We start from the raw sequence: 27,416 nt of genomic DNA, 5'->3' as shown, positions 1-27,416 counted from the left end.
TGGCAGCAATGGAAGCAGTCCCTTTCGCGCAGTTTCACCTGCGTCCACTTCAATGGGACATCCTACGCAAGTGGGACAGGATGCCGACGTCCCTAGACAGGAACGTTTCCCTCTCTCAGGCAACCAAAGCTTCCCTTCGGTGGTGGCTTCTTCCCACCTCATTATCGAAGGGGAAATCCTTCCTACCCCCATCCTGGGCGGTGGTCACGACGGACGCGAGTCTGTCAGGGTGGGGAGCAGTTTTTCTCCACCACAGGGCTCAGGGTACGTGGACTCAGCAAGAGTCCTCACTTCAGATCAATGTTCTGGAGATCAGGGCAGTGTATCTTGCCCTAAAAGCGTTCCAGCAGTGGCTGGAAGGCAAGCAGATCCGAATTCAGTCGGACAACTCCACAGCGGTGGCTTACATCAACCACCAAGGTGGGACACGCAGTCGGCAAGCCTTCCAGGAAGTCCGGCGGATTCTGCTGTGGGTGGAAGCCACAGCATCCACCATATCCACAGTTCACATCCCGGGCGTAGAAAACTGGGAAGCAGACTTTCTCAGTCGCCAGGGCATGGACGCAGGGGAATGGTCCCTTCACCCGGACGTGTTTCAGGAGATCTGTTGCCGCTGGGGGATGCCGGACGTCGACCTAATGGCGTCACGGCACAACAACAAGGTCCCAACATTCATGGCTCGATCTCAAGATCACAGAGCTCTGGCGGCAGACGCCTTAGTTCAGGATTGGTCGCAGTTTCAGCTTCCTTATGTGTTTCCTCCTCTGGCACTGTTGCCCAGAGTGTTACGCAAGATCAGGGCCGACTACCGCCGCGTCATCCTCGTCGCTCCAGACTGGCCGAGGAGGTCGTGGTACCCGGATCTGTGGCATCTCACGGTCGGCCAACCGTGGGCACTGCCAGACCGCACAGACTTGCTGTCACAAGGGCCGTTTTTCCATCTGAATTCTGCGGCCCTCAACCTGACTGTGTGGCCATTGAGTCCTGGATCCTAGCGTCTTCAGGATTATCTCAAGAGGTCATTGCCACTATGAGACAGGCTAGGAAACCTACGTCCGCCAAGATCTACATTTCTCGAACGGCGCCCCTGCGCCGCTCGGATGCACTCTTTGTCCTTGTCGCTGGTCAGCGTAAAGGGACACAAGCTTCCAAGTCAACCCTGGCTCGGTGGATCAAGGAACCAATTCTCGAAGCTTACCGTTCCTCGGGGCTTCCGGTTCCCTCAGGACTGAAGGCCCATTCTACCAGGGCCGTGGGAGCGTCCTGGGCCTTGCGACACCAGGCTATGGCTCAGCAGGTGTGTCAGGCAGCTACCTGGTCGAGCCTGCACACTTTCACGAAGCACTATCAGGTGCATACCTATGCTTCGGCAGATGCCAGCCTAGGTAGGCGAGTCCTTCAGGCGGCAGTTGCCCACCTGTAGGACGGAGCCGTTACGGCTCTATTATGAGGTATTATTTACCCACCCAGGGACTGCTTTTGGACGTCCCAATTGTCTGGGTCTCCCAATAAGGAGCGACAAAGAAGAAGGGAATTTTGTTTACTTACCGTAAATTCCTTTTCTTCTAGCTCCAATTGGGAGACCCAGCACCCGCCCCTGTTTTTGTATAACACATGTTGTTCATGTTAAATGGTTTCAGTTCTCCGATATTCCTTCGGATTGAATTTACTTTAAACCAGTTTATAATTTTTTCCTCCTTCGGGCTTTTGCACCAAAACTGATGAGCCCGTAGCAGTACGGGGGGTGTATAGGCTGAAGGGGAGGGGCTTTACACTTTTAGTGTAATACTTTGTGTGGCCTCCGGAGGCATAAGCTATACACCCAATTGTCTGGGTCTCCCAATTGGAGCTAGAAGAAAAGGAATTTACGGTAAGTAAACAAAATTCCCTTCTTTCGTTTTATAAGACGCACCCAAATTTTAGAGATTAAAGAAGGGAATTTTGTTTACTTACCGTAAATTCCTTTTCTTCTAGCTCCTATTGGGAGACCCAGACAATTGGGTGTATAGCTTCTGCCTCCGGAGGCCACACAAAGTATTACACTTTAAAAAGTGTAACCCCTCCCCTCTGCCTATACACCCTCCCGTGGATCACGGGCTCCTCAGTTTTGGTGCAAAAGCAGGAAGGAGGAAACTTATAAATTGGTCTGGGGTAAATTCAATCCGAAGGATGTTCGGAGAACTGAAACCATAACCAAAAGAACAATTCAACATGAACAACATGTGTACACAAAAGAACAACCAGCCCGAAGGGAACAGGGGCGGGTGCTGGGTCTCCCAATAGGAGATAGAAGAAAAGGAATTTACGGTAAGTAAACAAAATTCCCTTCTTCTTTGTCGCTCCATTGGGAGACCCAGATAATTGGGACGTCCAAAAGCAGTCCCTGGGTGGGTAAAAGAATACCTCAATAAAAGAGAGCCGAAAACGACCCCTTCCTACAGGTGGGCAATCGCCGCCTGAAGGACTCGCCTACCTAGACTGGCATCTGCCGAAGCATAGGTATGCACTTGATAGTGTTTTGTGAAGGTGTGCAGACTAGACCAGGTAGCTGCCTGACACACCTGCTGAGCCGTAGCCCGGTGTCGCAATGCCCAGGACACACCCACGGCTCTGGTAGAATGGGCTTTCAGCCCCGAAGGAAGATGAAGCCCCAAAGAACGGTAGGCTTTAAGAATCGGTTCCTTGATCCACCGAGCCAAAGTTGACTTGGAAGCCTGCGAACCCTTACGCTGGCCAGCGACCAGGACAAAGAGCGCATCTGAACGGCGCAGGGGCGCCGTGCGAGACACGTAGAGCCGGAGTGCTCTCACTAGATCTAATGAATGCAAATCCTTTTCACACTGGTGAACTGGATGAGGGCAAAATGACGGTAAGGAGATATCCTGATTGAGATGAAAAGGAGATACCACCTTAGGGAGAAACTCCGGGACAGGACGCAGAACCACCTTATCCTGGTGAAAAACCAGGAAAGGGGATTTGCATGACAGTGCTACAAGCTCCGACACTCTTCGGAGTGAGGTAATTGCCACAAGAAATGCCACCTTCTGCGAAAGACGTGATAAAGAGACATCCCTCAGCGGCTCGAAAGTTGGTTTTTGAAGAGCCATTAGCACCCTGTTAAGGTCCCAGGGTTCCAGCGGACGCTTGTAGGGTGGAACTATGTGGCAAACTCCCTGCAGGAACGTGCGGACCTGCGGAAGCCTTGCCGGGCGCTTTTGAAAAAATACTGAGAGCGCCGATACTTGTCCCTTGAGAGAGCCGAGTGACAAACCCTTGTCCATTCCGGATTGAAGGAATGAAAGAAAAATGGGTAAGGCAAAAAGCCAGGGAGTAAAACCCTTATCAGAGCACCAGGACAAGAAGATCCACCACGACCTGTAATAGATCTTGGCGGACGTTGGTTTCCTGGCCTGTCTCATAGTGGCAATGACATCCTGAGATAACCCCGACGACGCTAGGAGCCAGGACTCAATGGCCACACAGTCAGGTTGAGGGCCGCAGAATTCAGATGGAAAAACGGCCCTTGTGACAGCAGGTCTGTGCGGTCTGGAAGCGCCCACGGCTGACCCACCGTGAGATGCCACAGATCCGGGTACCACGACCGCCTCGGCCAATCTGGAGCGACGAGAATGGCGCGACGACAGTCGGATCTGATCTTGCGTAACACTCTGGGCAACATCGCCAGAGGAGGAAACACATAAGGGAGTCGAAACTGTGACCAATCCTGAACTAACGCGTCCGCCGCCAGAGCTCTGTGATCTTGAGACCGTGCCATGAAGGCCGGGACCTTGTTGTTGTGCCGTGACGCCATGAGATCGACGTCCGGCGTTCCCCAGCGGCGACAGATCTCTCGAAACACGTCTGGGTGAAGAGACCATTCCCCGCATCCATGCCCTGACGACTGAGAAAATCTGCTTCCCAGTTTTCTACGCCCGGGATGTGAACTGCGGAGATGGTGGAGGCTGTGGCTTCCGCCCACAGCAGAATCCGCCGGACTTCCTGGAAGGCTTGACGGCTGCGCGTGCCGCCCTGGTGGTTGATGTACGCGACCGCCGTGGCGTTGTCCGACTGTATGCGGATCTGCCTGCCCTCCAGCCACCGATGGAACGCCTTTAGGGCTAGATACACTGCCCTTATCTCCAGAACATTGATCTGAAGGGAGGACTCAGTCGGAGTCCAGGTTCCCTGAGCCCTGTGGTGGAGAAAAAACGCTCCCCACCCTGACAGGCTCGCGTCCGTCGTGACCACAGCCCAGGATGGGGGCAGGAAGGATTTTCCCTGCGATAGAGAAGTGGGAAGAAGCCACCACTGAAGAGAGGTTTTGGCTGCAAGGGAAAGAGAGACGTTCCTGTCGAGGGACGTCGGCCTCCTGTCCCATTTGCGGAGAATGTCCCATTGGAGTGGGCGCAGCATCCGAAACCTTCTGGTGCTCACATGCCTGTTGAGCAGTTTGAGGTCCAGAACGGGACGGAATGATCCGTCCTTCTTTGGCACCACGAACAAGTTGGAGTAGAAGCCGTGACCATGTTCCTGAGGGGGAACGGGAATCACCACTCCTTCTGTCTTCAGAACGCCCACAGCCTGAAAAAGTGCGCCGGCCCGAGATGGGGGCGGAGATGTTCTGAAGAAACGAGTCGGAGGACGAGAGCTGAACTCTATCCTGTAACCGTGAGACAGAATGTCTCTCACCCATCGGTCTTGGACATGTGGCCACCAGGCGTCGCAAAAGCGGGAGAGCCTGCCACCGACCGAGGATGCGGTTCGGGGAGGCCGAAAGTCATGAGGAGGCCGCCTTGGAGGCAGTGCCTCCGGCGGTTTTTTGGGGGCGTGACTTAGACCGCCACGCATAGGAGTTCCTCTGGCCTTTCTCTGGCCTGTTGGACGAAGAGGATTGGGACTTGGCTGAGGGCCGAAAGGACCGAAACCTCGGCTGTATTTTCCGTTGCTGAGGTCTCTTCGGTTTGGACTGGGGTAAGGACGAGTCCTTTCCCTTGGATTCCTTAATAATTTCATCCAATCGTTCGCCAAACAATCGGTCGCCAGAAAACGGCAAACCGGTTAAGAACTTCTTGGAAGCAGAGTCTGCCTTCCATTCGCGGAGCCACATGGCCCTGCGGACTGCCACCGAATTAGCGGATGCTACCGCTGTACGGCTAGCAGAGTCCAGGACGGCGTTCATGGCGTAGGACGAAAAAGCCGACGCCTGAGAAGTCAAAGACGCAACTTGCGGAGCAGAGGTACGTGTGACTGCATTAATCTCAGACAGACAAGCTGAGATAGCTTGGAGTGCCCACACGGCTGCAAAGGCCGGGGCAAAAGACGCGCCTGTGGCTTCATAGATGGATTTCACCAGGAGCTCTATCTGCCTGTCAGTGGCATCCTTGAGCGATGAGCCATCTGCAACTGATACTACAGATCTAGCCGCCAGTCTAGAGACTGGAAGATCCACCTTGGGACATTGAGCCCAACCCTTAACTACGTCAGAGGGGAAGGGGTAACGTGTGTCATTAAGGCGCTTAGTAAAGCGCTTGTCCGGAAATGCTCTGTGCTTCTGGACAGCATCTCTGAAGTTAGAGTGATCGAAAAACGCACTCCGTGTACGTTTGGTAAACCTAAATTGGTGTTTCTCCTGCTGCGAAGCCGACTCCTCTATAGGTGGAGGTGGGGGAGAAAGATCTAGCACCTGGTTGATGGACGATATAAGATCATTTACTAAGGCGTCCCCCTCAGGTGTATCATGATTGAGGGCAACGTCAGGGTCAGAGCCCTGAGCTGCGACGTCCGCCTCGTCCTCCAGAGAGTCCTCAAGCTGAGACCCCGAGCAGCGTGAGGAAGTCGGGGAAGATTCCCAGCGAGCCCACTTAGCCGGTCTGGGACTGTGGTCCTCCACGTGAGACCTAGGGGCCACCCCGGGAGCACGCTGCGGCGCAGACCGAGAGGGGCCTGGAGGCGATGATCCAACAGTGCCCGGGGACTGTGTAAGGACCGGTCTGGACTGCAAGGCTTCTAGTAGCTTGGCAGACCATTTGTCCATAGACTGAGCCATGGATTGTGAAAGCGACTCAGATAGTTTCTCAGCAAAAACTGCAAACTCTGTCCCTGCCGCCTGGACAGTGGAAGCAGGAGGGTCTGCCTGAGCTGAGGGGCCCACTAGTGACCGAGGCTCCGGCTGAGCAAGTGCAACAGGGGTCGAGCATTGCTCACAGTGAGGGTAGGTGGAACCCGCAGGTAACATAGCCCCACAAGAGGTACAGGTTGCAAAAAAACCCTTTGCCTTAGCGCCCTTGCCCCTTGTGGACGACATGCTGTTGTCTCCTAGGAGAGTGATCACTGAGGGTATATAGCCACAAGTAAACAACTCGGCCAAACAGAGAAAATATATTATATATATATATATATATATATATATATATATATATATATATATATATATATATATATATATATATATATATATATATATATATATATATATACACACACACACTCCGGCACCCTAGGGGGACAAGCACCGGGTGACCGGTGTGGCTTACCGACCGCCCAAAGCGGAGTGTGTGTCCACCAGATTCCCTGCCTTAGGTCTCCCAGAGCTGCAGAGCTCGTTCCTGAAAATCCTCCACCGGCAGAATGTGTGTAAAAATGGCTGCCGGAGTTCTCAGGGGAGGAGGGAGCCGTGGGCGGCGACTTGTAAAGTGCGGGAATCTGGGGCCCACAGTGATCAGTGAGGGGGGGGAGGAAACATAAAGTATGCTCCAGCCCTCACTGCCGACGTCAGGTCGACCGTCCCGCCCTTACCTCTGACTGGCAGGCCCGGGGGCGGGAGTTATGGTACTAGGCCGCAATGAAGCCGGGGACTAAATTTAATACCGCGGCCGACAAACAGGCTCGGTCGGCGCGGAAGTCCCGGTCTTCACAAACCAGCAGCTGCTGCAGCGTCTGTGAAACATGCGCTCCATGCACAGTCCCCATGGGGACACAGAGTACCTTTAGATGCAGGGCCCTGTCCCTGAGGATACATAGACTCCTGTACGGCAGATTCCCACAGGGGCTGCGGAGGGAGCCCGGTCCCAGTAAATGGATGACCGGTCAGGATCCCACTTCTCCCAGAGCCTCTAAGGGATGGTGAAGGAAAACGGCATGTGGCTCCAGCCTCTGTACCCGCAATGGGTACCTCAACCTTAACAGCACCGCCGACGTAGTGGGGTGAGAAGGGAGCATGCCGGGGGCCCTGTGGGGGCCCTCTTTTCTTCCAACCGATAAAATCAGCAGCTGCTGCTGACTAAAATGGGAATGCATGAGTGGATGTGTGCCTCCTTCCACACAAAGCATAAAACTGAGGAGCCCGTGATCCACGGGAGGGTGTATAGGCAGAGGGGAGGGGTTACACTTTTTCAGTGTAATACTTTGTGTGGCCTCCGGAGGCAGAAGCTATACACCCAATTGTCTGGGTCTCCCAATGGAGCGACAAAGAAATAGAAAATAAAAATGTGATACGTCTTATATTCCGGTGTTGTCTTACCGGAGGGTGGGCAGCAGTTCTGGTGGAGCGGGGTCACAGGAGGCGGGTCAGTGGTGGAGCTTGCCGGTGCAGTGAGTGTCCCAGTCTGTCCGCAGTCCCGGTTCAAATGATGGCGCCCGGAGCGGCGCTTGCGCAGATGGAGCTCTCATCCAAGAGTTCCAACTGTGCACGCGCTGACTCCCGGCGCCATCATTTGAAACCAGGACTGTGGACAGACTGAGACACCCTCTGCAAAGCCATCGCAGTCCCCACAGCCCCACCCGCTCACACAGAGTGGCAGCCAGCAGGCCGCCCAGAGAGGCAACCGACCGCCGGGACACAGGCACCCGGCTGCCCGCACACAGAGCTCACCCCCCGGTAAGCTATATTTGGATTTTAAGACGCACCCCTCATTTCTTCCCAAATTTTTGGTCGGAAAAGTGTCTTATAATCCGAAAAATACGGTATATTATACTACATGCACATACGGTACATTACTAAAGGATTATTACCATCTATGTTATAACTTAATTGCTTGGATCTGACCCATGAGACTCCAACTGATCCCAAGAATGAAGAGGTTGTGTAGTAAGTGGCTGGGAACTCCCTTGTGCCAAGAAAAACTGAAGGGCACACAGCTTTTAAATAACACTGCCGTTCTTCAATTCTTCAAATTGGTGATGGGGAGGGTCCTATAGGCCTTTTGTGTTCTAGCAGTATGCCATAACTTTCTGAGATGGATCTACCTCTACTAATAGCCTTTCTATAAATTGGTAAGAGTGACCAGTATTTGCTTTCTTCTTCTAGCGGATAAACACAAATCTGAGCGGTTTCTGCATTCTGATGCAGCTGTGGTGGTCACAGCTTATGCCCCCATTACTTTCCCCACAGCCTCCGTATTAATGTTCAAAGAACGCAACAATGGTAAGTTTATTATTTGTTGCTGCCATTCCTATATTTTATGCTTTGCTCTGCGGACGCCTTTACTTTTATTTTTATATTCATGAAAATCTGTTAAAACGCCAGAGCGGAAATGATAAAATAAGGACACTGCACAAAAACGATTAGTGTGACTGGGTTCTGTAATGGATGTAAATCCAGAAAGCCAACAATCCCTTTACAATTGTTTTTGGCTGTTTGAAATGACATCTGGCTGCTATTCTATTTTTATAGGGATGCATGATCTGATTGCCACTGGATCCCTCCTAAGTGTGGACCCGGACAGGATCATTATCAAGAGGGTGGTGTTGAGTGGTCACCCATTTAAGATAATGAAAAAAACTGCAGTGGTGCGCTACATGTTCTTCAATAGAGGTACGTAACAGAATGGGGATAGATCCTTTGGGGAATAGGCTAAGCCTAATGGGCTTCATCAGAAGTTGCTTTTGTTTAAGTGCAGCTTTTCTTCTGTTTTATTGTCTTTGCAGACGATGTGTTGTGGTTTAAACCAGTGGAGCTGCGCACGAAGTGGGGTCGTAGAGGTCACATCAAGGAACCATTAGGTGAGTGTTTCACATACAGAATTGCCTCAGATGTTGTATGGTACTTGCTTAAGGCCCCGTTACACGCTACGATATATCGAACGCTATGTCGTCGGGGTCATGTCGTGAGTGACGCACATCCGGCATCGTTTGACATATCGTAGCGTGTGACGGCTACAAGCGACTGTGAACGAGCAAAAATACTCGTTATCGTTGCTCGTTGACACGTCGTTCATTTTAAAAAAAATCGATCGTGTCTTCCGAGAGGTACCAGGGCAATGTTAACTATTTGGGCCTCGGCCACTAGGAAAAGTATCCTACATCTCTGGGTAAATCCTGAAGCACCCTCTCTAGCGTTTATCCAAACAAAACTAATGTTCATATTCAAAATGGACTGGCTGGATGCACTGTCGAATAAGGAGAAGTTGACTAAGCGTTTCTTTGAAACATGGTCTTTATTTATACCTAACTTGGCTACACTGCTTAAGGATAGACTTAAATCTCAGTTTGGACAGACCTCTTGGTACCTTCTTGAACTGCTCAATGGACACATACCAATTACATAAGTTACCATTTTAAGTTGCTTCTGGTCGCACGCAGAGCGGGGAGAGGGGTGGGCGGGACTGTTTTGATTATAATGTCATCAATGGAATGCTCTTTGTATAAGAGCAGATTGTAAAAGAAATTCGATTAAAATTCAATAAAAAGATGTTTAAAAAAAAAAAAAAAAATTGATCGTCCTTCTGCGCGACTGTTGTTCATTGTTCCCGAGGCAGCACACATCGCTCCGTGTGACACCCCGGTAACTATGACCTGCAGCTTGCCTGCGGCCGCCGGCAACGCGGAAGGAGGTGGGCGGGGGCTCATCTCCGCCCCTCTGCTTCTATTGGACGGCCGCTGTGTGACGCCAAACGTCCCTGCCCCTTCAGGAAGTGGATGTTCGCCGCCGACAGCAAGGTCGTCCGGGAGGTAAGTACGTGTGACGGGGGTGACAGACTTTGTGCGACATGGGCAATAAATTGCCCGTAACTCACAAGCGATGGGGGCGGGTGCGAATGCACGATAAATCGACGTGTGTATCGGGGCCTTAAGTCAAAAACCTCCTAAACTGTAAAAGATCTAAAATATTTCAGTTTTTGTTGATCATGGTGTCCAGTCAGCAAATAGTATAAATGCATCTTTCTTTGTCGCTCCATTGGGAGACCCAGACAATTGGGTGTATAGCTTATGCCTCCGGAGGTCACACAAAGCATTACACTTAAAAGTGTAAACCCCTCCCCTCTGCCTATACACCCCCCCGTGCATCACGGGCTCCTCAGTTTTATTGCTTTGTGGAAGGAGGCACACATCCACGCAAGCTCCACATTTTAGTCAGCAGCAGCTGCTGACTATATTGGATGGAAGAAAAGTGGGCCCATACAGGGCCCCCAGCATGCTCCCTTCTCACCCCACTTGGGTCGGCGGTGCTGTTAAGGTTGAGGTACCCATTGTGGGTACATAGGCAGGAGCCACATGCTGTTTTCCTTCCCCATCCCTTAGGGGCTCTGGGTGAAGTGGGATCCTGACCGGTCACCAGGCGCTGGGACCGCACTCCCTCCGCAGCCCTTGGGGGAATCTGCTGGACAGGAGCCGGGTATCATCAGGGACAAGGCCCTGCGACTCTGAGGTACTCTGTGTCCCCTTGGGGACGGCGCATAGTGCGCCTCGATAATAGACACTGTAGCAGCTGCTGGGTGTGTTAGTGCGCCGGGACTACCGCGCTGGCCGCGCTTGTTTGCCGGCCGCGCTTATAAATTTAGTCCCCGGCTTTTGCGGCCTAGTGCCGCATATTCCCGCCCCCGGGCCTGCCAGTCAGGGGTAAGGGCGGGACGCTGCACTGGACGTCAGCGCTGAGGGCAGGAGCATACTTTGTATCCTCCTCCCCCCTCACTGAGCACCGTGGGGCACCAGATTCCCGCACTTTTACAGGCACGCCCACGGCCCCCTCCTCCTCTCTGAACGCCGGCAGCCATTGCTACAAGACGCTGGAGAACTTCAGAGGGGAGACAACTGAGCTCCACAGCTCTGGGAGGCCCAGGCAGGGATCTGGTGGTCACACAACCGCTGGGAGCGGTCGGTAAGCCGCACCTGTTACCAGGTGCTGGTCCCCCTGGGTGCCGAATTGTATATTTCTATGCTTATAGTGTATACATTTACTCTGTACGGCCTCACTGTTAGCGTTTGGCTATATACCCTCACTGATTATTCTAAGAGGAGAAACAGCATGTCGTCTGCAAAAAGCAAGGGTACCAAAGCACAGGCTTACTTTGCAACCTGTACCTCATGTGCGGCAATGCTTCCTGCAGGTTCCACCTACCCTCATTGTGTGCAATGCTCGGCCCCTGTGACACTCACTCAGCCGGAGTCTCAGCCACTGGTGGGACCCCCGGCCCAGGTGGAACCTCCGGCCCCCACTGTCCAGGTGACAGGGACAGAGTTTGCAGTGTTTGCTGACAAACTTTCTGAGTCTATGGATAGATGGTCTGCTAGAATACTGGAAGCTTTGCAGTCCAGACCTGTAACACAGGCCCCGGGCACTGTTGATTCATTGCCCCCATGCCCCCCTCGGTCGGAGCAGCAGAGAGCTCCTGGGTCAACTCATAGGTCCCACGGGGAGGACTCCGACACGGACCGCAGTCCCAGACCGACGAAGCGGGCTCGCTGGGAGCGTCCCTCAACTTCATCACACTGTTCAGGGTCTCAGCATGAGGACTCTCTGGAGGATGAAGCAGACGCGGCAGATCAGGACTCTGATCCTGACGCCGCACTCAACCTTGATACGCCTGAAGGGGACGCCATAGTAAACGACCTTATAGCGTCAATCAATCAAGTGTTAGATCTTTCTCCTCCACCCCTTCCGATTGAGGAGTCAGCTTCTCAGCAGGAGAAATTTCATTTTAGGTTTCCCAAACGTACACGGAGTGCGTTTCTTGATCACTCCGGCTTCAAAGACGCAGTCCAGAAGCACCGAGCTTTTCCGGATAAGCGCTTTACTAAGCGACTTCATGACACACGTTATCCCTTCCCCCCTGACGTAGTCAAGGGTTGGGTCCAGTGTCCCAAGGTGGATCCTCCAGCCTCTAGACTGGCGGCCAGATCCATAGTTGCAGTGGCAGATGGTGCATCACTCAAGGATGCCACTGACAGGCAGATAGAGCTCCTGATGAAATCCATCTATGAGGCTATCGGCGCGTCCTTTGCTCCGGCATTCGCTGCCGTATGGGCACTACAAGCTATCTCAGCTTGTCAGTCTGAGATTAATGCACTCACACGAGCCGCGACTCCGCAAGTTGTGTCATTAACCTCTCAGGCGTCGGCGTTTGCGTCCTACGCCATGAATGCGGTACTAGACTCTGCGAGCCGTACAGCGGTAGCATCCGCCAATTCAGTGGCAGTCCGCAGGGCCATGTGGCTACGTGAATGGAAGGCAGACTCTGCTTCCAAAAAGTTTTTAACCGGTTTGCCGTTTTCTGGCGACCGCCTGTTTGGCGAGCAATTGGATGAAATCATTAAACAATCCAAGGGTAAGGACTCGTCCTTACCCCAGTCCAAACCTAACAGACCTCAACAACGGAAGGTACAATCGAGGTTTTGGTCCTTTCGGCCCTCAGGCAGGTCTCAATTCTCCTCGTCCAACAGGCCTCAAAAGGATCAGAGGAACTCTGATTCATGGCGGTCTAAGGCACGTCCTAAAAAGACCGCCGGAGGAACCGCTCCCAAAGCGGCCTCCTCATGACTTGCGGACTCCCCAAACCGCATCCTCGGTCGGTGGCAGGCTCTCCCGCTTTTGCGACGCCTGGTTCCCACATGTCCAAGACCGATGGGTGAGAGACATTCTGTCTCACGGTTACAGGATAGAGTTCAATTCTCGTCCTCCGATTCGTTTCTTCAGAACATCTCCGCCCCCCGAGCGAGCCGATGCTCTTCTTCAGGAGGTGAACTCTCTGAAGGCAGGAGGAGTAGTTATCCCCGTTCCCCTTCAGCAATGGGGTCACGGTTTTTACTCCAACTTGTTTGTCGTACCAAAAAAGGACGGATCTTTCCGTCCCGTCCTGGACCTCAAACTGCTCAACAAACACGTGAAAACCAGACGATTCCGGATGGAATCTCTCCGCTCCGTCATCGCCTCGATGTCCCAAGGAGACTTCCTAGCCTCAATCGACATCAAGGATGCTTATCTCCACGTGCCGATTGCACCAGAGCATCAGCGCTTCCTGCGTTTCGCCATCGGGGACGAACACCTTCAGTTCGTGGCATTGCCTTTCGGCCTGGCAACAGCCCCACAGGTCTTCACCAAGGTCATGGCAACAGTGGCTGCAGCCCTACACTCTCAGGGACACTCAGTGATCCCTTACTTGGACGATCTTCTTGTCAAGGCCCCCTCTCGGGTGGCATGCCAACACAGCCTGAACATTGCTCTGGAGACACTCCAGAGGTTCGGGTGGATCATCAATTTCCCAAAGTCAAAACTGGCACCGACACAATCGCTGACATATCTCGGGATGGAGTTTCACACTCTTCCAGCGATAGTGAAACTTCCGCTGGACAAACAACGATCACTACAGACAGGGGTGCGATCTCTCCTCCGAGCCCAGTCGCACCCCTTGAGACGTCTCATGCACTTCCTAGGGAAGATGGTGGCAGCAATGGAGGCAGTTCCATTTGCACAGTTTCATCTGCGTCCTCTTCAATGGGACATTCTCCGCAAATGGGACAGGAAATCGACGTCCCTCGACAGGAACGTCTCCCTTTCTCGGGCAGCCAAGGCATCCCTTCAGTGGTGGCTTCTTCCCACTTCTTTGTCGAAGGGGAAATCCTTCCTGCCCCCATCCTGGGCTGTGGTCACGACGGACGCGAGTCTGTCAGGGTGGGGAGCGGTCTTCCTCCACCACAGGGCTCAGGGTACCTGGACTCAGCCAGAGTCCTCCCTTCAGATCAATGTTCTGGAGATAAGGGCAGTGTATCTAGCCCTGAAGGCGTTCCAGCCGTGGCTGGAAGGCAGGCAGATCCGAATTCAGTCGGACAACGCCACGGCGGTGGCATACATCAACCACCAGGGCGGCACGCGCAGTCGGCAAGCCTTCCAGGAAGTTCGGCGGATTCTGCTGTGGGTGGAAGCCACAGCCTCCACCATCTCCGCAGTTCACATCCCGGGCGTGGAAAACTGGGAAGCGGACTTTCTCAGTCGCCAGGGCATGGACGCAGGGGAATGGTCTCTTCACCCAGACGTGTTTCAAGAGATCTGTTGCCGCTGGGGGAAGCCGGACGTCGACCTAATGGCGTCCCGGCACAACAACAAGGTCCCGGCATTCATGGCACGGTCTCAAGATCAGAGCTCTGGCGGCAGACACCTTAGTTTAGGATTGGTCGCAGTTTCAACTGCCTTATGTCTTTCCCCCTCTGGCACTGCTGCCCAGAGTGTTACGCAAGATCAGGTCCGACTGCCGCCGCGCCCTCCTCGTCGCCCCAGACTGGCCAAGGAGGTCGTGGTACCCGGATCTGTGGCATCTCACGGTGGGTCAACCGTGGGCACTACCAGACCGACCAGACTTGCTGTCTCAAGGGCCATTTTTCCATCTGAATTCTGCGGCCCTCAACCTGACTGTGTGGCCATTGAGTCCTGGATCCTAGCGTCTTCAGGGTTATCTCAAGAGGTCATTGCCACTATGAGACAGGCCAGGAAACCAACGTCAGCCAAGATCTACCACAGGACGTGGAGGATCTTCTTATCCTGGTGCTCTGATCAGGGTTTTATTCCATGGCCATTTGCCTTGCCCACTTTTCTGTCTTTCCTTCAATCCGGAATGGAAAAGGGGCTGTCTCTCGGCTCTCTTAAGGGACAAGTCTCGGCGCTCTCTGTATTTTTTCAAAAGCGTCTAGCAAGGCTTCCGCAAGTACGCACGTTCCTGCAGGGGGTTTGCCACATAGTCCCCCCTTACAAGCGCCCGCTAGAACCCTGGGATCTGAACAGGGTGCTAATGGCTCTTCAGAAACCACCTTTCGAGCCAATGAGAGATATTTCTCTTTCTCGCCTCTCGCAGAAGGTGGTCTTCCTAGTGGCAGTCACATCACTTCGCAGAGTGTCTGAGCTAGCTACACTGTCATGCAAAGCTCCCTTCCTGGTGTTTCACCAGGACAAGGTGGTTCTGCGTCCGGTTCCGGAATTTCTCCCGAAGGTGGTATCCCCTTTTCATCTCAATCAGGATATCTCCTTACCTTCTTTTTGTCCTCATCCAGTTCACCAATGTGAAAAGGATTTGCACTCGTTAGATCTTGTGAGAGCACTCCGGCTCTACATTTCTCGTACGGCGCCCCTGCGCCGCTCGGATGCGCTCTTTGTCCTTGTCGCTGGCCAGCGTAAAGGGTCGCAGGCTTCCAAGTCAACCTTGGCTCGGTGGATCAAGGAACCAATTCTTGAAGCCTACCGTTCTTCTGGCCTTCCGGTTCCTTCAGGACTGAAAGCCCATTCTACCAGAGCCGTGGGTGCGTCCTGGGCATTGCGGCACCAGGCTACGGCTCAGCAGGTGTGTCAGGCGGCTACCTGGTCGAGTCTGCACACTTTCACGAAACACTATCAGGTGCATACCTACGCTTCGGCAGATGCCAGCTTAGGTAGGCGAGTCCTCCAGGCGGCGGTTGCCCACCTGTAGGAAGGGGCCGTCTTTCGGCTCTATTACCGGGGTATTCTTTACCCACCCAGGGACTGCTATTGGACATCCCAATTGTCTGGGTCTCCCAATGGAGCGACAAAGAAGAAGGGAATTTTGTTTACTTACCGTAAATTCCTTTTCTTCTAGCTCCAATTGGGAGACCCAGCACCCGCCCCTGTTCCCTTCGGGCTGTTGTTCTTTTGTGTACACATGTTGTTCATGTTGAATTGTTCTTTGGTTCATGGTTTAAGTTCTCCGAACATCCTTCGGATTGAATTTACCTTAGACCAATTTATAAGTTTCCTCCTTCCTGCTTTTGCACCAAAACTGAGGAGCCCGTGATGCACGGGGGGGTGTATAGGCAGAGGGGAGGGGTTTACACTTTTAAGTGTAATGCTTTGTGTGACCTCCGGAGGCATAAGCTATACACCCAATTGTCTGGGTCTCCCAATTGGAGCTAGAAGAAAAGGAATTTACGGTAAGTAAACAAAATTCCCTTCTTTGCTTCCATACCCAAAAAGGATTATTGTACAATGTTTTGGTTTTAAAGAGGTTGCCAGGTGAAGATGTTAGCTTTTTTTTTTTTTTTTTTTTTTTTTAAAACAAAAGTTTGGTTAATTGGTGCAGATCCCAGTGATGAGGCATCCACCGATCAATGGTATCACCTATTTTCACCAGCCAATCCCTTTAATTTAAATGAAGGGGCAATAAAACCTGCCACGTGTAGATATATACTGTCAGAGATCAGGTATTAGAGTCCCTATTATGTGGGGTGGGGTCTAAGCACAGTATTTGCTAATCAGTTAATTTAGAGAGAAGCTGTCACCACTAGTAAGCTCTTATATACAGCATTCTAGAATACTTGGAAAACCAACCACCAGGATTTTGCTATAACAGGGAAAGGCAGTTCCATACAGGCAGTAAGCTGCTGAATGCAGACATGCCTGTTATAGAAAGATGTGATGGGTGGTTGATTTAAATATAGAAATTAAAGAAAAGCACTACGATTTTGAGTGCCTGGTGCAACAGGGGCGGATTTTTGTGGGTCTGGTCTCTGCCTTAGATTCCTCTTCCGGCATCCTCCTGGCCTGCACCCTTTTCTTTATTTAAATATCACGCCGCCATTGCTGGCGGCACAGTACTCAGATCTTCCTTAAAATGGTGTCAGAGTCCGCGCATGCACGTATAGCTATATCTGGCACTCCCTTTCCGTCATAGTCTTCACAGCAATGTCATCAAAAAATGACGCTGGAGATCACGGTACGCGCATGCATGGACTCCGGTGTCATTATAATGAAGACCTGAGTACGGTGGCACTACGCATGTGCCACCAACAACACTAATGGTGGTGCAATATTCAAATAAAGAAAAGGGGGCAAGCCAGGAGGATGCCGGAGGAGAAATCTTAACGTCGAGAGCAAACCCACAAAGGCCCGCCCTCGTTGCACCAATCAAAGTGCAATACTTTCTTTGTCGCTCCATTGGGAGACCCAGACAATTGGGTGTATAGCTTCTGCCTCCGGAGGCCACACAAAGTATTACACTTTAAAAAGTGTAACCCCTCCCCTCTGCCTATACACCCTCCCGTGCATCACGGGCTCCTCAGTTTTATGCTTTGTGTGGAAGGAGGCACACATCCACTCATGCATTCTCATATTAGTTATATCGGTTGGAAGAAAAGAGGGCCCTCACGGGGCCCCTGGTATGTTCCCTTCTCACCCCACTACGTCGGCGGTGCTGTTAAGGTTGAGGTACCCATTGCAGGTACAAAGGCCGGAGCCTCATGCCGTCTCCTTCACCATCCCTTAGCGGCTCTGGGAGAAGTGGGATCCTGACCGGTCATCCATTTACTGGGACTGTGCTCCCTCCGCAGCCCCTGTGGGAATCTGCCGGACAGGAGTTTATTCATCCTCAGGGACCGGGCCCTGCAACTCTGATAATGGTTTTACTCCATGGCCGTTTGCCTTACCCACTTTTCTTTCATTCCTTCAATCCGGAATGGACAAGGGTTTGTCACTTGGCTCTCTCAAGGGACAAGTATCGGCGCTCTCCGTATTTTTTCAAAAGCGCCTAGCCAGGCTTCCGCAGGTCCGCACGTTCCTGCAGGGAGTTTGCCACATAGTCCCACCTTACAAGCGTCCGCTGGAACCCTGGGACCTTAACAGGGTGCTAACGGCTCTTCAGAAACCACCTTTCGAGCCGCTGCGGGATGTCTCTTTATCACGTCTTTCGCAGAAGGTGGCATTTCTAGTGGCAGTTACATCACTCCGAAGAGTGTCGGAGCTTGCAGCGCTGTCATGCAAAGCCCCCTTCCTGGTGTTTCACCAGGATAAGGTGGTTCTGCGTCCTGTCCCGGAATTTCTCCCTAAGGTGGTATCTCCTTTTCATCTCAATCAGGATATCTCCTTACCTTCATTTTGCCCTAATCCAATTCACCAATGTGAAAAGGATTTGCACTCCTTAGATCTAGTGAGAGCACTCCGACACTACGTGTCTCGCACGGTGCCCCTGCGTCGTTCAGATGCGCTCTTTGTCCTTGTCGCTGGCCAGCGTAAGGGTTCGCAGGCTTCCAAGTCAACCTTGGCTCGGTGGATCAAGGAACCGATTCTCAAAGCCTACCGTTCTTCTGGGCTTCCGCTTCCTTCAGGGCTGAAAGCCCATTCTACCAGAGCCGTGGGTGCGTCCTGGGCATTGCGGCACCGGGCTACGGCTCAGCAGGTGTGTCAGGCAGCTACCTGGTCTAGTCTGCACACGTTCACGAAACACTATCAGGTGCATACCTATGCTTCGGCAGACGCCAGTCTAGGTAGGCGAGTCCTTCAGGCGGCGGTTGCCCACCTGTAAGAGGGGGCCGTTTCGGCTCTTTTTATCGAGGTATTCTTTTACCCACCCAGGGACTGCTTTTGGACGTCCCAATTGTCTGGGTCTCCCAATGGAGCGACAAAGAAGGGAATTTTGTTTACTTACCGTAAATTCCTTTTCTTCTAGCTCCTATTGGGAGACCCAGCACCCGCCCCTGTGCCCTTCGGGCTGGTTGTTTTTTGTGTACACATGTTGTTCATGTTGAATTGTTCTTTTGGTTCATGGTTTTCAGTTCTCCGAACATCCTTCGGATTGCATTTACCTTAGACCAATTTATAAGTTTCCTCCTTCCTGCTTTTGCACCAAAACTGAGGAGCCCGTGATGCACGGGAGGGTGTATAGGCAGAGGGGAGGGGTTACACTTTTTAAAGTGTAATACTTTGTGTGGCCTCCGGAGGCAGAAGCTATACACCCAATTGTCTGGGTCTCCCAATAGGAGCTAGAAGAAAAGGAATTTACGGTAAGTAAACAAAATTCCCTTCTTTGAATGGTGCAATAGGTAGTTTTTATCTTTAAATAATAGGTAATGCTAGTGGTTATTTACCTTTTTTTAATTTCTAGAGATTAGTAATAAATGTTTACAACTCATAACAGTATGTTTTACATTGTAGGAACTCACGGACACATGAAGTGCCATTTTGATGGCCAGCTGAAGTCTCAGGACACTGTATTAATGAACCTATACAAGCGAGTTTATCCTAAATGGACCTATGACCCATATGTGCCCCCGCCAGTCACCTGGGTGAGGAGTGAGGTTCAGATTGATCCTGCAGAAGTGGAGATGGAATAAATCTTTGCTGTATATTCTACAAGCTGATCTGTTTTTTTCTGATTGGTGCCTTAAAAGAGACTTATTTATTTTGTGTGAATTGTATAAATTCAGGAGCTAGTATTTTAGTGTTATCCTGTAAATCCTCTAAGGGTAAGAACGCACTTTGCGTTTCAGCTGCTTTTTAGGTTCGTTTTGAGAAGCACCTTTTTCATGCCAAAAGGCATGCGTTTTGATTTTACAGCAAAGTCTATGGAAAATGGGGATTTTTAGACCCCACTTTGTGTTTCTAAACACTGCGTTTAATTTGCATATTTTGTGGCAAAAACCATGCGTTCAAAGAAGCAGCATGTCAATTGTTTTTGCCATTTTGGGTGCATTTTGCTAACATTGAAGTCAATGAGAAATGGCAAAAAACAACATTACTTCAAATTCCTGCGTTTTACCTGCAGAAAACATGCTTTTTGGACATTAAAATAATGATTTCATATGTCCCTTTACACACACAGTCCGACAATTCAATTTAAAAAAAAAAATAGTTTATTGCTTTTTTTGCAATAAATAGTATATTACCGCTATAATTTTATTCAATATTTCTATTTTCATTATTTCTAAAAATCTGTTCTTTTTTTTTCTCTTTTTTCATAGCGTTTGACAGATTAAACTTTATTTAGCAGTGTCTTGATGTTCAAAACGTATCTGTCAAAATGCAGGTTAAAAAGCGCTGAAAACGCATCTAAAACGCGGTAAATACGCATGCGTTTTCAGCGCTAAATTTCTGAAAAAGGCAACTTTGGTCAAATCAATTAAGCCCAAAACGTGCGTTTAGAACTGCAAGTAGGGGAACGCAAAGTGCGGTCTTAGCCGTAATGAAATGTCTACAGCCATGTGCTGCATTTTAGCTGCTGTTGGGTGAAGGCTGTCTTATCCAGTCTATGCTGCTGAGGTCCACGTTGCCTCCGCACAGCACCACGCCCACATTTTGTACGTCTCTCGCCTTCTCCTGGAATCTTGTGGAGAGAACGGCAGCCAGACCCAGGCCCGCGGTCGGCTCGATCAGGAGCTTCATCCTTTCCCAAACCAACAGAGTAGCATTCTGTGAAATAAACAGGAGACGGCAGATTTATTGATTCTGACAGAGGCTAATAATGCATCCAGTGTAAATGGGAACATTAAAAATGTCACCTTCTACTCTGTGCCAAAAATTAAAGAAACTTTGTTTTATCAACATGTGTTGATGTATTATAGGCTACATTTTTGTCTATGATTCTACCTTTTATAACATTTTTTTTTCTGTGACTTTAACATTGATAAAACATCCTTAGGATAAGTGATGAATTTTCGATAAATGTGCGTGAACCAGGGACGGTCCCATAGTAACTTTTCAGGGCTGCCAGGTGCCTCAACCACACTGTACCTTGGATATAATCACTTGCAGTCACATTATAGTTCGTAATGTGCATGGAGAGTGATGTAATGCAAAGTACAGCGATGCTGAGGCGGCCTGCAGTGTTGTACCTTTTAAAATTTCCGACAGAGTAACGCTGAGTGCATGCCCCCTCTTAACCAACAGAGAGTAGCAGGGGAGCAAGAAGTGCAACAAGCTGCATCTGAAGGCTGAGGAGTTACTTACTGCAGACAGAGTTGTATAAAGGGTCACCCCACACATGGAAGCTGTATAACAGGGGCTTAGAAGTTATTACCTACTAGAAGGTGGCCCGATTCTACGCATCGGGTATTCTAGAATTTACGTATTGTGTAGTTCATGTATGATTTTTGTTATAGATATAGATATATATAGATGTTGTGTGTAGTTACCAAGTGTTTGTGTAGGGCGCTGTACATGTTCTGGGTGTTGTCTGGGTGTGGCGGGGGGTGAGAGCGGTGTTGTATGTGTGTTGCGTTGTTTGTGGAGCGCTGTGTGTCTGTCGCGTTGTGTGTGTGTGTGTTGCGCGGTTTGTGTGGGTGTGGTGTGTTTTGGGGGAGGTATGTTTTGTGCAATGTGTGTGTTGTGCGGTATGTGCGTATATTTATGTATGCCGCGGTGTTTGTGTGTTTGGTGTTGTGTGTGTGTGTAGCGGTGTCTGTGTATGGCGGTGTTTGTGGTTCCCTGTGTGTGTGTTGGGGGGAGGTGCGCACCTCCCCATCGTGCTACATCCCCCATGCTGTGCACTCCCCATCGTGCTACATCCCCCATGCTGCGCATTCCCCATCGTGCTACATCCCCCATGCTGCGCACTCCCCATCGTGCTCCATCCCCCATGCTGCGCACTCCCCATCGTGCTACATCCCCCATGCTGCGCACTCCCCATCGTGCTACATCCCCCATGCTATAATAGTTCTCCTATTATACTCAGAGAGGAGTATAATAGGAGGAGTAGTCCTGGGGGGAGAGGAGTATAATGCCGGCTCCCTGCACATGTGTACCGGGAGCCGGTGTACGCTGGTAACTATGATACACATCGGGTAACTAAGGGACCTTAGTTACCCGATGTGTATAATTGTTACCAGCGTTCACGGGCTCCGTCAAGATCCCAGCAGTGCAAGGTTATGTCTGGCGCTGCTGGGATCGTGACGGAGCCGGTGTAGAAGCAAGCGATATCCCAGGATGTTGTGAGTGTGTGGATGTGATGTGTGAGAGTGAGTGTGATCTGATGTGTGTGTGTGTACTCACCTGGGAGTCGGAGCTCCGTGTCAGTTGGGCCAGAGCGAGCGTGCATTGCGTGAGGGGGGCGGGGCCTGCAGAGAGCCGGGGCGAGAGGCCAATCCGTGTGGGGGGGCGGGGCCATGGCGAGCCCAGCGGCCAATCAGCTTTGTGTCACCATAAGGACACAATTTTGGAGCATGACAGACAGACAGAATAAGGCAATTATATATATAGATAGAGGCTGTATACAGAGGCGTAACTACCGCAGTCGCCATTGCGACCGGACCCGGGAGGTTAGGGGCCCGCGGCCGCCTGGCAGATCAGCAGCCAGCTCCTTTCTGTGAGAGGTGCTGCGCTGTTCTGCCGCAGACCACGCGGCCGCTATATGACCCGGTCGCCGCCGCTGACACCGGGCAGGCTGCATGACATATGGAGGCCCTGGGGGGGAGGGGGGAGGGGGGAGGGCTGGGGGCTGGCTGCATAATACATGGAGGTCTCTGGGGCTGCATAGTAAACATGAAGGACACCTTATACATGGAATATAGGGGTGCATTATACATTAAGGAATATGGGGCTGCATAATACATTATGAAGGTTTATGGGCTACATTATAATATATGGAGGACTATTGAGGCTACCTTATACATGGACTATGGGGGGGCATTATAAAACATGGAGAACTATGTAGTGCGGTATAATATATGGAGGACTATGGGGTGAATTATAATACATGGAGAACTATGGGAAATTCATTATAACAATTGGAGGGCTATGAGGGCTACTTTATACATGGAGGACTATGTGGTGCAGTATAATATATGGAGGACTATGTGGTGCAGTATAATATATGGAGGACTATGGGGTGATTTATAATACATGGAGGACTATGGGAAATGCATTATAATATATGGAGGACTATGGAGATGCATTCTAATATATGAAGGGTTATGTGGGACTCTTTATACTATATGGAAGGCTATGTGGGGGCCATTATACTATTTGGAGAACTATATACGAGGGGGGACAAAGATACAAGCATGGGATGGGAATGTTTTGTGCTGAGGGAAAATGGCTCTTTCCCTCAGCATCCAGCTTTCCCATGCTCTGATATGGGAAAGCTGGGTGCTGAGGACAAGATGGATATCAGATCATGGGAAAGCTGGGTGGTGTGGGTAAAAGCCAAGTGTCAGCGTCATTATCCCATACCCGAAGTGTCAGTGTACGTGGAGGGGGGGTCCCGGTCCAAATTTTGCACCAGGGCCCATCAAACTCTAGTTACGCCACTGGCTGTATACAACGGCTGAGGAGAGATGTACTGCATATGGAGGCTATATACAAAGGCTAGTGCGCATACTGCTCATAGTGGGCTGTATACAGAGGGGGTGAGAAGCGATGTGCTGCATACAGTGGGGATGAAGAGCTATGTACTGCATATGGAGACTGCAGACAGCAGCTGTGGAGCGATGTATTGCAGGGTAGGATTGTATATAGACAGTGTTGAATTGAGTAAATCTGCAGTCATGTCACAATTTTTAAGATACGGCCACGTAGCAGGACCCTTCTTTATGCTTTGTCCATGGCTGTGACACCAAGACATTGGTCACTCATACAGCAGTACTCCGTTTGAGCGCTGCTGACAGTCGGCCTTTGTGCATCTGGTTATGTTACACTAGCGGCAGCGCTAAACCGGTTTATGTATTTAGTGCAGCAGCGCTGGATCTTTGGGGATATAAATATGACAACTGATTTTGGTAAAGTGTGTGTACACGTGCACATACAAACACAATTGCACTGTGCAGGGTGTTCTTTTAATTTGTGGTAATGGATAGCTAAAGAGTTATTCCCCAAAACTGAAGCTATCCATTAATTCATAGAATAGGAGATAACTTTGATTGCTGGGGGTTTAACCATTGGGAGCCCCACCGATCCTTAACCTCATAACGACGGCCGTATGACTTAAAGCGGTGGAAAAACAGGGTACTTATTCTGTTCCGTCGCTTTAAAGCGTCGGGCCAAAAAAACACTGTAGCGCCTCTTAGCGACCGAAAATCTCGGGGGTTTCAGCTGCCGGGGGTAGCCGAGGGCGGGGGGGGGGGACGGGGACCCCAAGGTCGTTTTTTTTTTACTATTTATTTATATTTGGGCTAAATACACGGCTAAACACAATGAAAGTCACTAACGGGCACCAGCTTAGAATATGCAGGGGGTAGGACATTATATATGTGTTAGACATCCATCCATCCATCCATCCATCCAAGCTTTTTAGGCTATGTGCCCACAATCAGGGTTTGCAGCGTATTGGGCGCAGAGTGTTTTCACTGCATCCATAATGCTGTGTTATGCAGTACAAGCACAGTGGAAGGATTCTTAGAAATCTCCTGCCCACGTCACTTCTTTTCTCTGCAACAAACTGACCTGCGGCGCGGCTTCCTGAGCAGCAGCATGTCAATTTATGCTGCGGAGAATAAAGTCTGCAGCGGTCTGAACCTGGAGTGTATACACAGGTAGCTGCGTTCTCCTGTGGACAACACTCACATCTCTGCAGGGGGGCTCGCACTGCATCCTAGACAGTGTCGCCAGATTGTGGGCACATAGCCTAAAAGTGAGAAATTTGGCGCAACAGCAACATTTTTGTGAAGTACTTGTAGATTCAAAATTCTCACTATACCCCTGAATAAAGTGCTTTAAGGGTCTAGTTTCCAAAATGGGGTCACTTGTGGGGGTTTCTGTTGTATAGGTGACCTAGGGGCCCTGCAAATGCAACGTGCCCACAATTTATTTCAACTTTTACAAAATTCAAATCATGCTCCTTCCGTTCCGAGCCCTACCGTTTGTCCAAACAGAGGCTTTTTTCACCACATATGGTGGATCTCTACGCTCATAAGAAATTGGGTAACAAACTGTGTGCTCCAATTTTTGGTATTTCCTCTTGAAAAAGTGAGGAATTTGGTGCTAAAGCAACATTTTTCAGAAAAAAACCCAAAATTTTCAATATGACTACCTAAGGTTATGAAATTCTATGAAGTATCTGTGGGTTCAAATGCACACTATACCCCTAGATAAAATCCTTGAGGGGTCTAGTTTCTAGAATGGGGTCACTTGTGGTGGAGTTCCACTGTTTAGGCACTTCAGGGGGTCCCCAAAGCAACATGGCGTTCGCTAATAATTCCTCCCAATTTTGCAGTCAAATGGTGCTCCTTTCCTTCCGAGCCTTGCCGTGCAACCAAACAGTTGATTTCCACCACATATGATGTATCAGCGAACTCAGGAGAAATTGCACAATACATTTTATGGGGATTTTTTTTTTTTTTCCTGTTACCTTTGTGAGGAGAAAAAAAAAAGCTACCTGGTTGAAGTAACAACTTTGTGGTAAAAATTTTTTTTTTTTATTTTCATGGCTTAACATTATAAAATTCTGTGAAGCACCTGGGGGTTTAGGGTACTCAAACATCTAGATAAATTCCTTGAGGGGTCTATTTTTCAGAATGGGGTCACTTGTGGGGGACCTCCACTGTTTAGGCACCTCAGGGGCTCTCCAAATGCAACATGGTGTCCGCTATTGATTCCAGCCAATTTTGCAGTCAAATGGCACTCCTTCCCTTCTGAGCCCTGCCGTGTGCCCAAACAGTTGATTTCCACCACATATAAGTTATCGCCAAACTCAGGAGAAATTGCACAATAAATTTTATGGTGATTATTTTACTGTTACCCTTGTGAGAAAAAAAAAAAGCTACCTGATTGAAGTAACAATTTTGTGGTAAAATTTTATTTACATGGCTCAACGTTATAAAATTCTGTAAAGCACCTGGGGGTTCAGGGTACTCGCCAAACATCTAGATAAATTCCTTGAGGGGCCTAGTTTCCAAAATGGGGTCACTTGTGGGGGGGGGGTTTCTGCTGTTTACGTACCTTAGGAGCCCTACAAATGCGACATAGTGCCCGCAATCTTTTTCAGACAAATTTCCTTTCCAAAATTCAAATATTGCTCCTTCCGTTCCAAGCCCTCCCATTTGTCCAAACAAAGGTTTCAGACCACATGTGAGGTATCACCACGCTCATAAGAAAATAGGTAACAAACGTTGGATCTAATTTTTGGAATTACGTCTTGAAAAAGTGAGAGAACTGATGCTGAAGCAACATTTTTGAAAAAAAAAAAATGAAAATTTTCAATATGACAACGTAACGTTATCAAATTCTGTGAAATACCTGTGGGTCCAAAATGCTCACTATACCCCTAGATAGAAGTCTTGAGAGGTCCAGTTTCCAAAATGGCATCACTTGTTGGGGGTTTCTGCTTTTTAGGTACCTTAGCAGACATCTAAATGCAACATGGTGCCCGCAATCTATTTCAGCCAAATTTACTTTCCAAAATTCAAATATTGCTCCTTCTGTTTTAGGTCCTCCCATTTGTCCAAACAGAGGTTTCTTACCACATGTGGGGTATCGGCACATTCATAAGAAAGTGGGTAACAAGTTTTGGGGTCTATTTTGTTGTGTTATTTCTTCTAAAAATGAATAAATTTGGGTTAGAGCAACATTTTTAGGTAACATTTTATTTTTTGCTTTTTTCATTCCACATTGCTTTAGTTCATGTGAAGTATCTGAAGGGTTAATAAACTTCTTGGATGTGGTTTTGAGTACTTTCAGGGGTGCAGTTTTTAGAATGGTGTCACTTTTGGGTGTTTTCTGTCACCTAGGCCTCTCAAAGTCACTTCAAATGTGATATGGTCCCTAAAAAATGATTTTGTAAATTTTGATGTAAAAATGAAAAACTACTGAAACTTTGAAATCTTCTAACTTCCTAACAAAAAAAAAATGTTTCCAAAATTTTGCTGATGTAAAGTAGACAAGGGGGAAATGTAATTTAACTATTTTATGTCACAGAACTTTCTGGTTTAACGGTAAAAAAAATTCAAAATTTGAAAATTGCTACGTTTTCAAAATTTTTGCTAAAATTCAATTTTTTTCATAAATAAACTAAACAAATATTGTCCAAAATTTAGTACTAACATGAAGTCCAATATGTCACAAAAAAACAATCTCAGAATCACTGGGATCCGTTGAAGCGTTCCAGAGTTATAACCTCATGAAGTGACACTGGTTAGAATTGCAAAATTTGGTCTGGTCATTAAGGTGAAAATTAGCTCTGTCACTAAGGGGTTAAAGTGATGCTCTGCAGCCCTGTCTTGAAAGGAGTGAAGGTGCACATGCTCGGCCTCGGATCCAGTACATGGGACCGCCGGACACATCTAAGCTTTATGGGATTGCCTAGTATAATGTGTGGAGCAATGGCTGTGTATGTGCATATCTACCCTATTGAGGACTGTGTTCTGAAGCTCCCAGTGGTCAGACCCCCAAGCAAACAACTTATTATTGGTACTATAGTTAGGGGATAACTTATTTCCCCCCCAAAAATTAACTAATATACTGCAGAAGGTGAATGAATATTGCAGGGGGGGTAGGTTACAGT

General features: G+C 49.6%; 2 protein-coding genes across 4 annotated transcripts in view; one reads left to right on the top strand and one right to left on the bottom strand.

The window, feature by feature from the left end:
- Positions 1 to 20,527, top strand: part of TSR1 (TSR1 ribosome maturation factor) — a 65,972-nt gene extending 45,445 nt beyond the window's left edge. The window contains exons 12-15 of the mRNA XM_075335345.1: positions 8,306 to 8,422; positions 8,672 to 8,812; positions 8,926 to 9,000; positions 19,142 to 20,527. Of these exons, the coding sequence (XP_075191460.1) occupies positions 8,306 to 8,422; positions 8,672 to 8,812; positions 8,926 to 9,000; positions 19,142 to 19,320 (512 nt within the window). The 3' untranslated portion in view covers positions 19,321 to 20,527. The remainder of the gene's footprint in view (positions 1 to 8,305; positions 8,423 to 8,671; positions 8,813 to 8,925; positions 9,001 to 19,141) is intronic.
- Positions 18,991 to 27,416, bottom strand: part of SRR (serine racemase) — an 81,640-nt gene continuing 73,214 nt past the window's right edge. For all 3 annotated transcript variants that reach the window (XM_075335346.1, XM_075335347.1, XM_075335348.1), the window contains exon 8: positions 18,991 to 20,395. In XM_075335346.1, coding sequence (XP_075191461.1) covers positions 20,198 to 20,395 — 198 coding nt within the window. In that variant the 3' untranslated portion in view covers positions 18,991 to 20,197. The remainder of the gene's footprint in view (positions 20,396 to 27,416) is intronic.

Source organism: Anomaloglossus baeobatrachus, chromosome 2 (assembly GCF_048569485.1).
Source record: "Anomaloglossus baeobatrachus isolate aAnoBae1 chromosome 2, aAnoBae1.hap1, whole genome shotgun sequence".
Classification (NCBI taxonomy): domain Eukaryota; kingdom Metazoa; phylum Chordata; class Amphibia; order Anura; family Aromobatidae; genus Anomaloglossus; species Anomaloglossus baeobatrachus.
The sequence above is the reverse complement of the archived record's forward strand: the minus strand, read 5'-3'. Positions and strand labels throughout refer to the sequence as shown.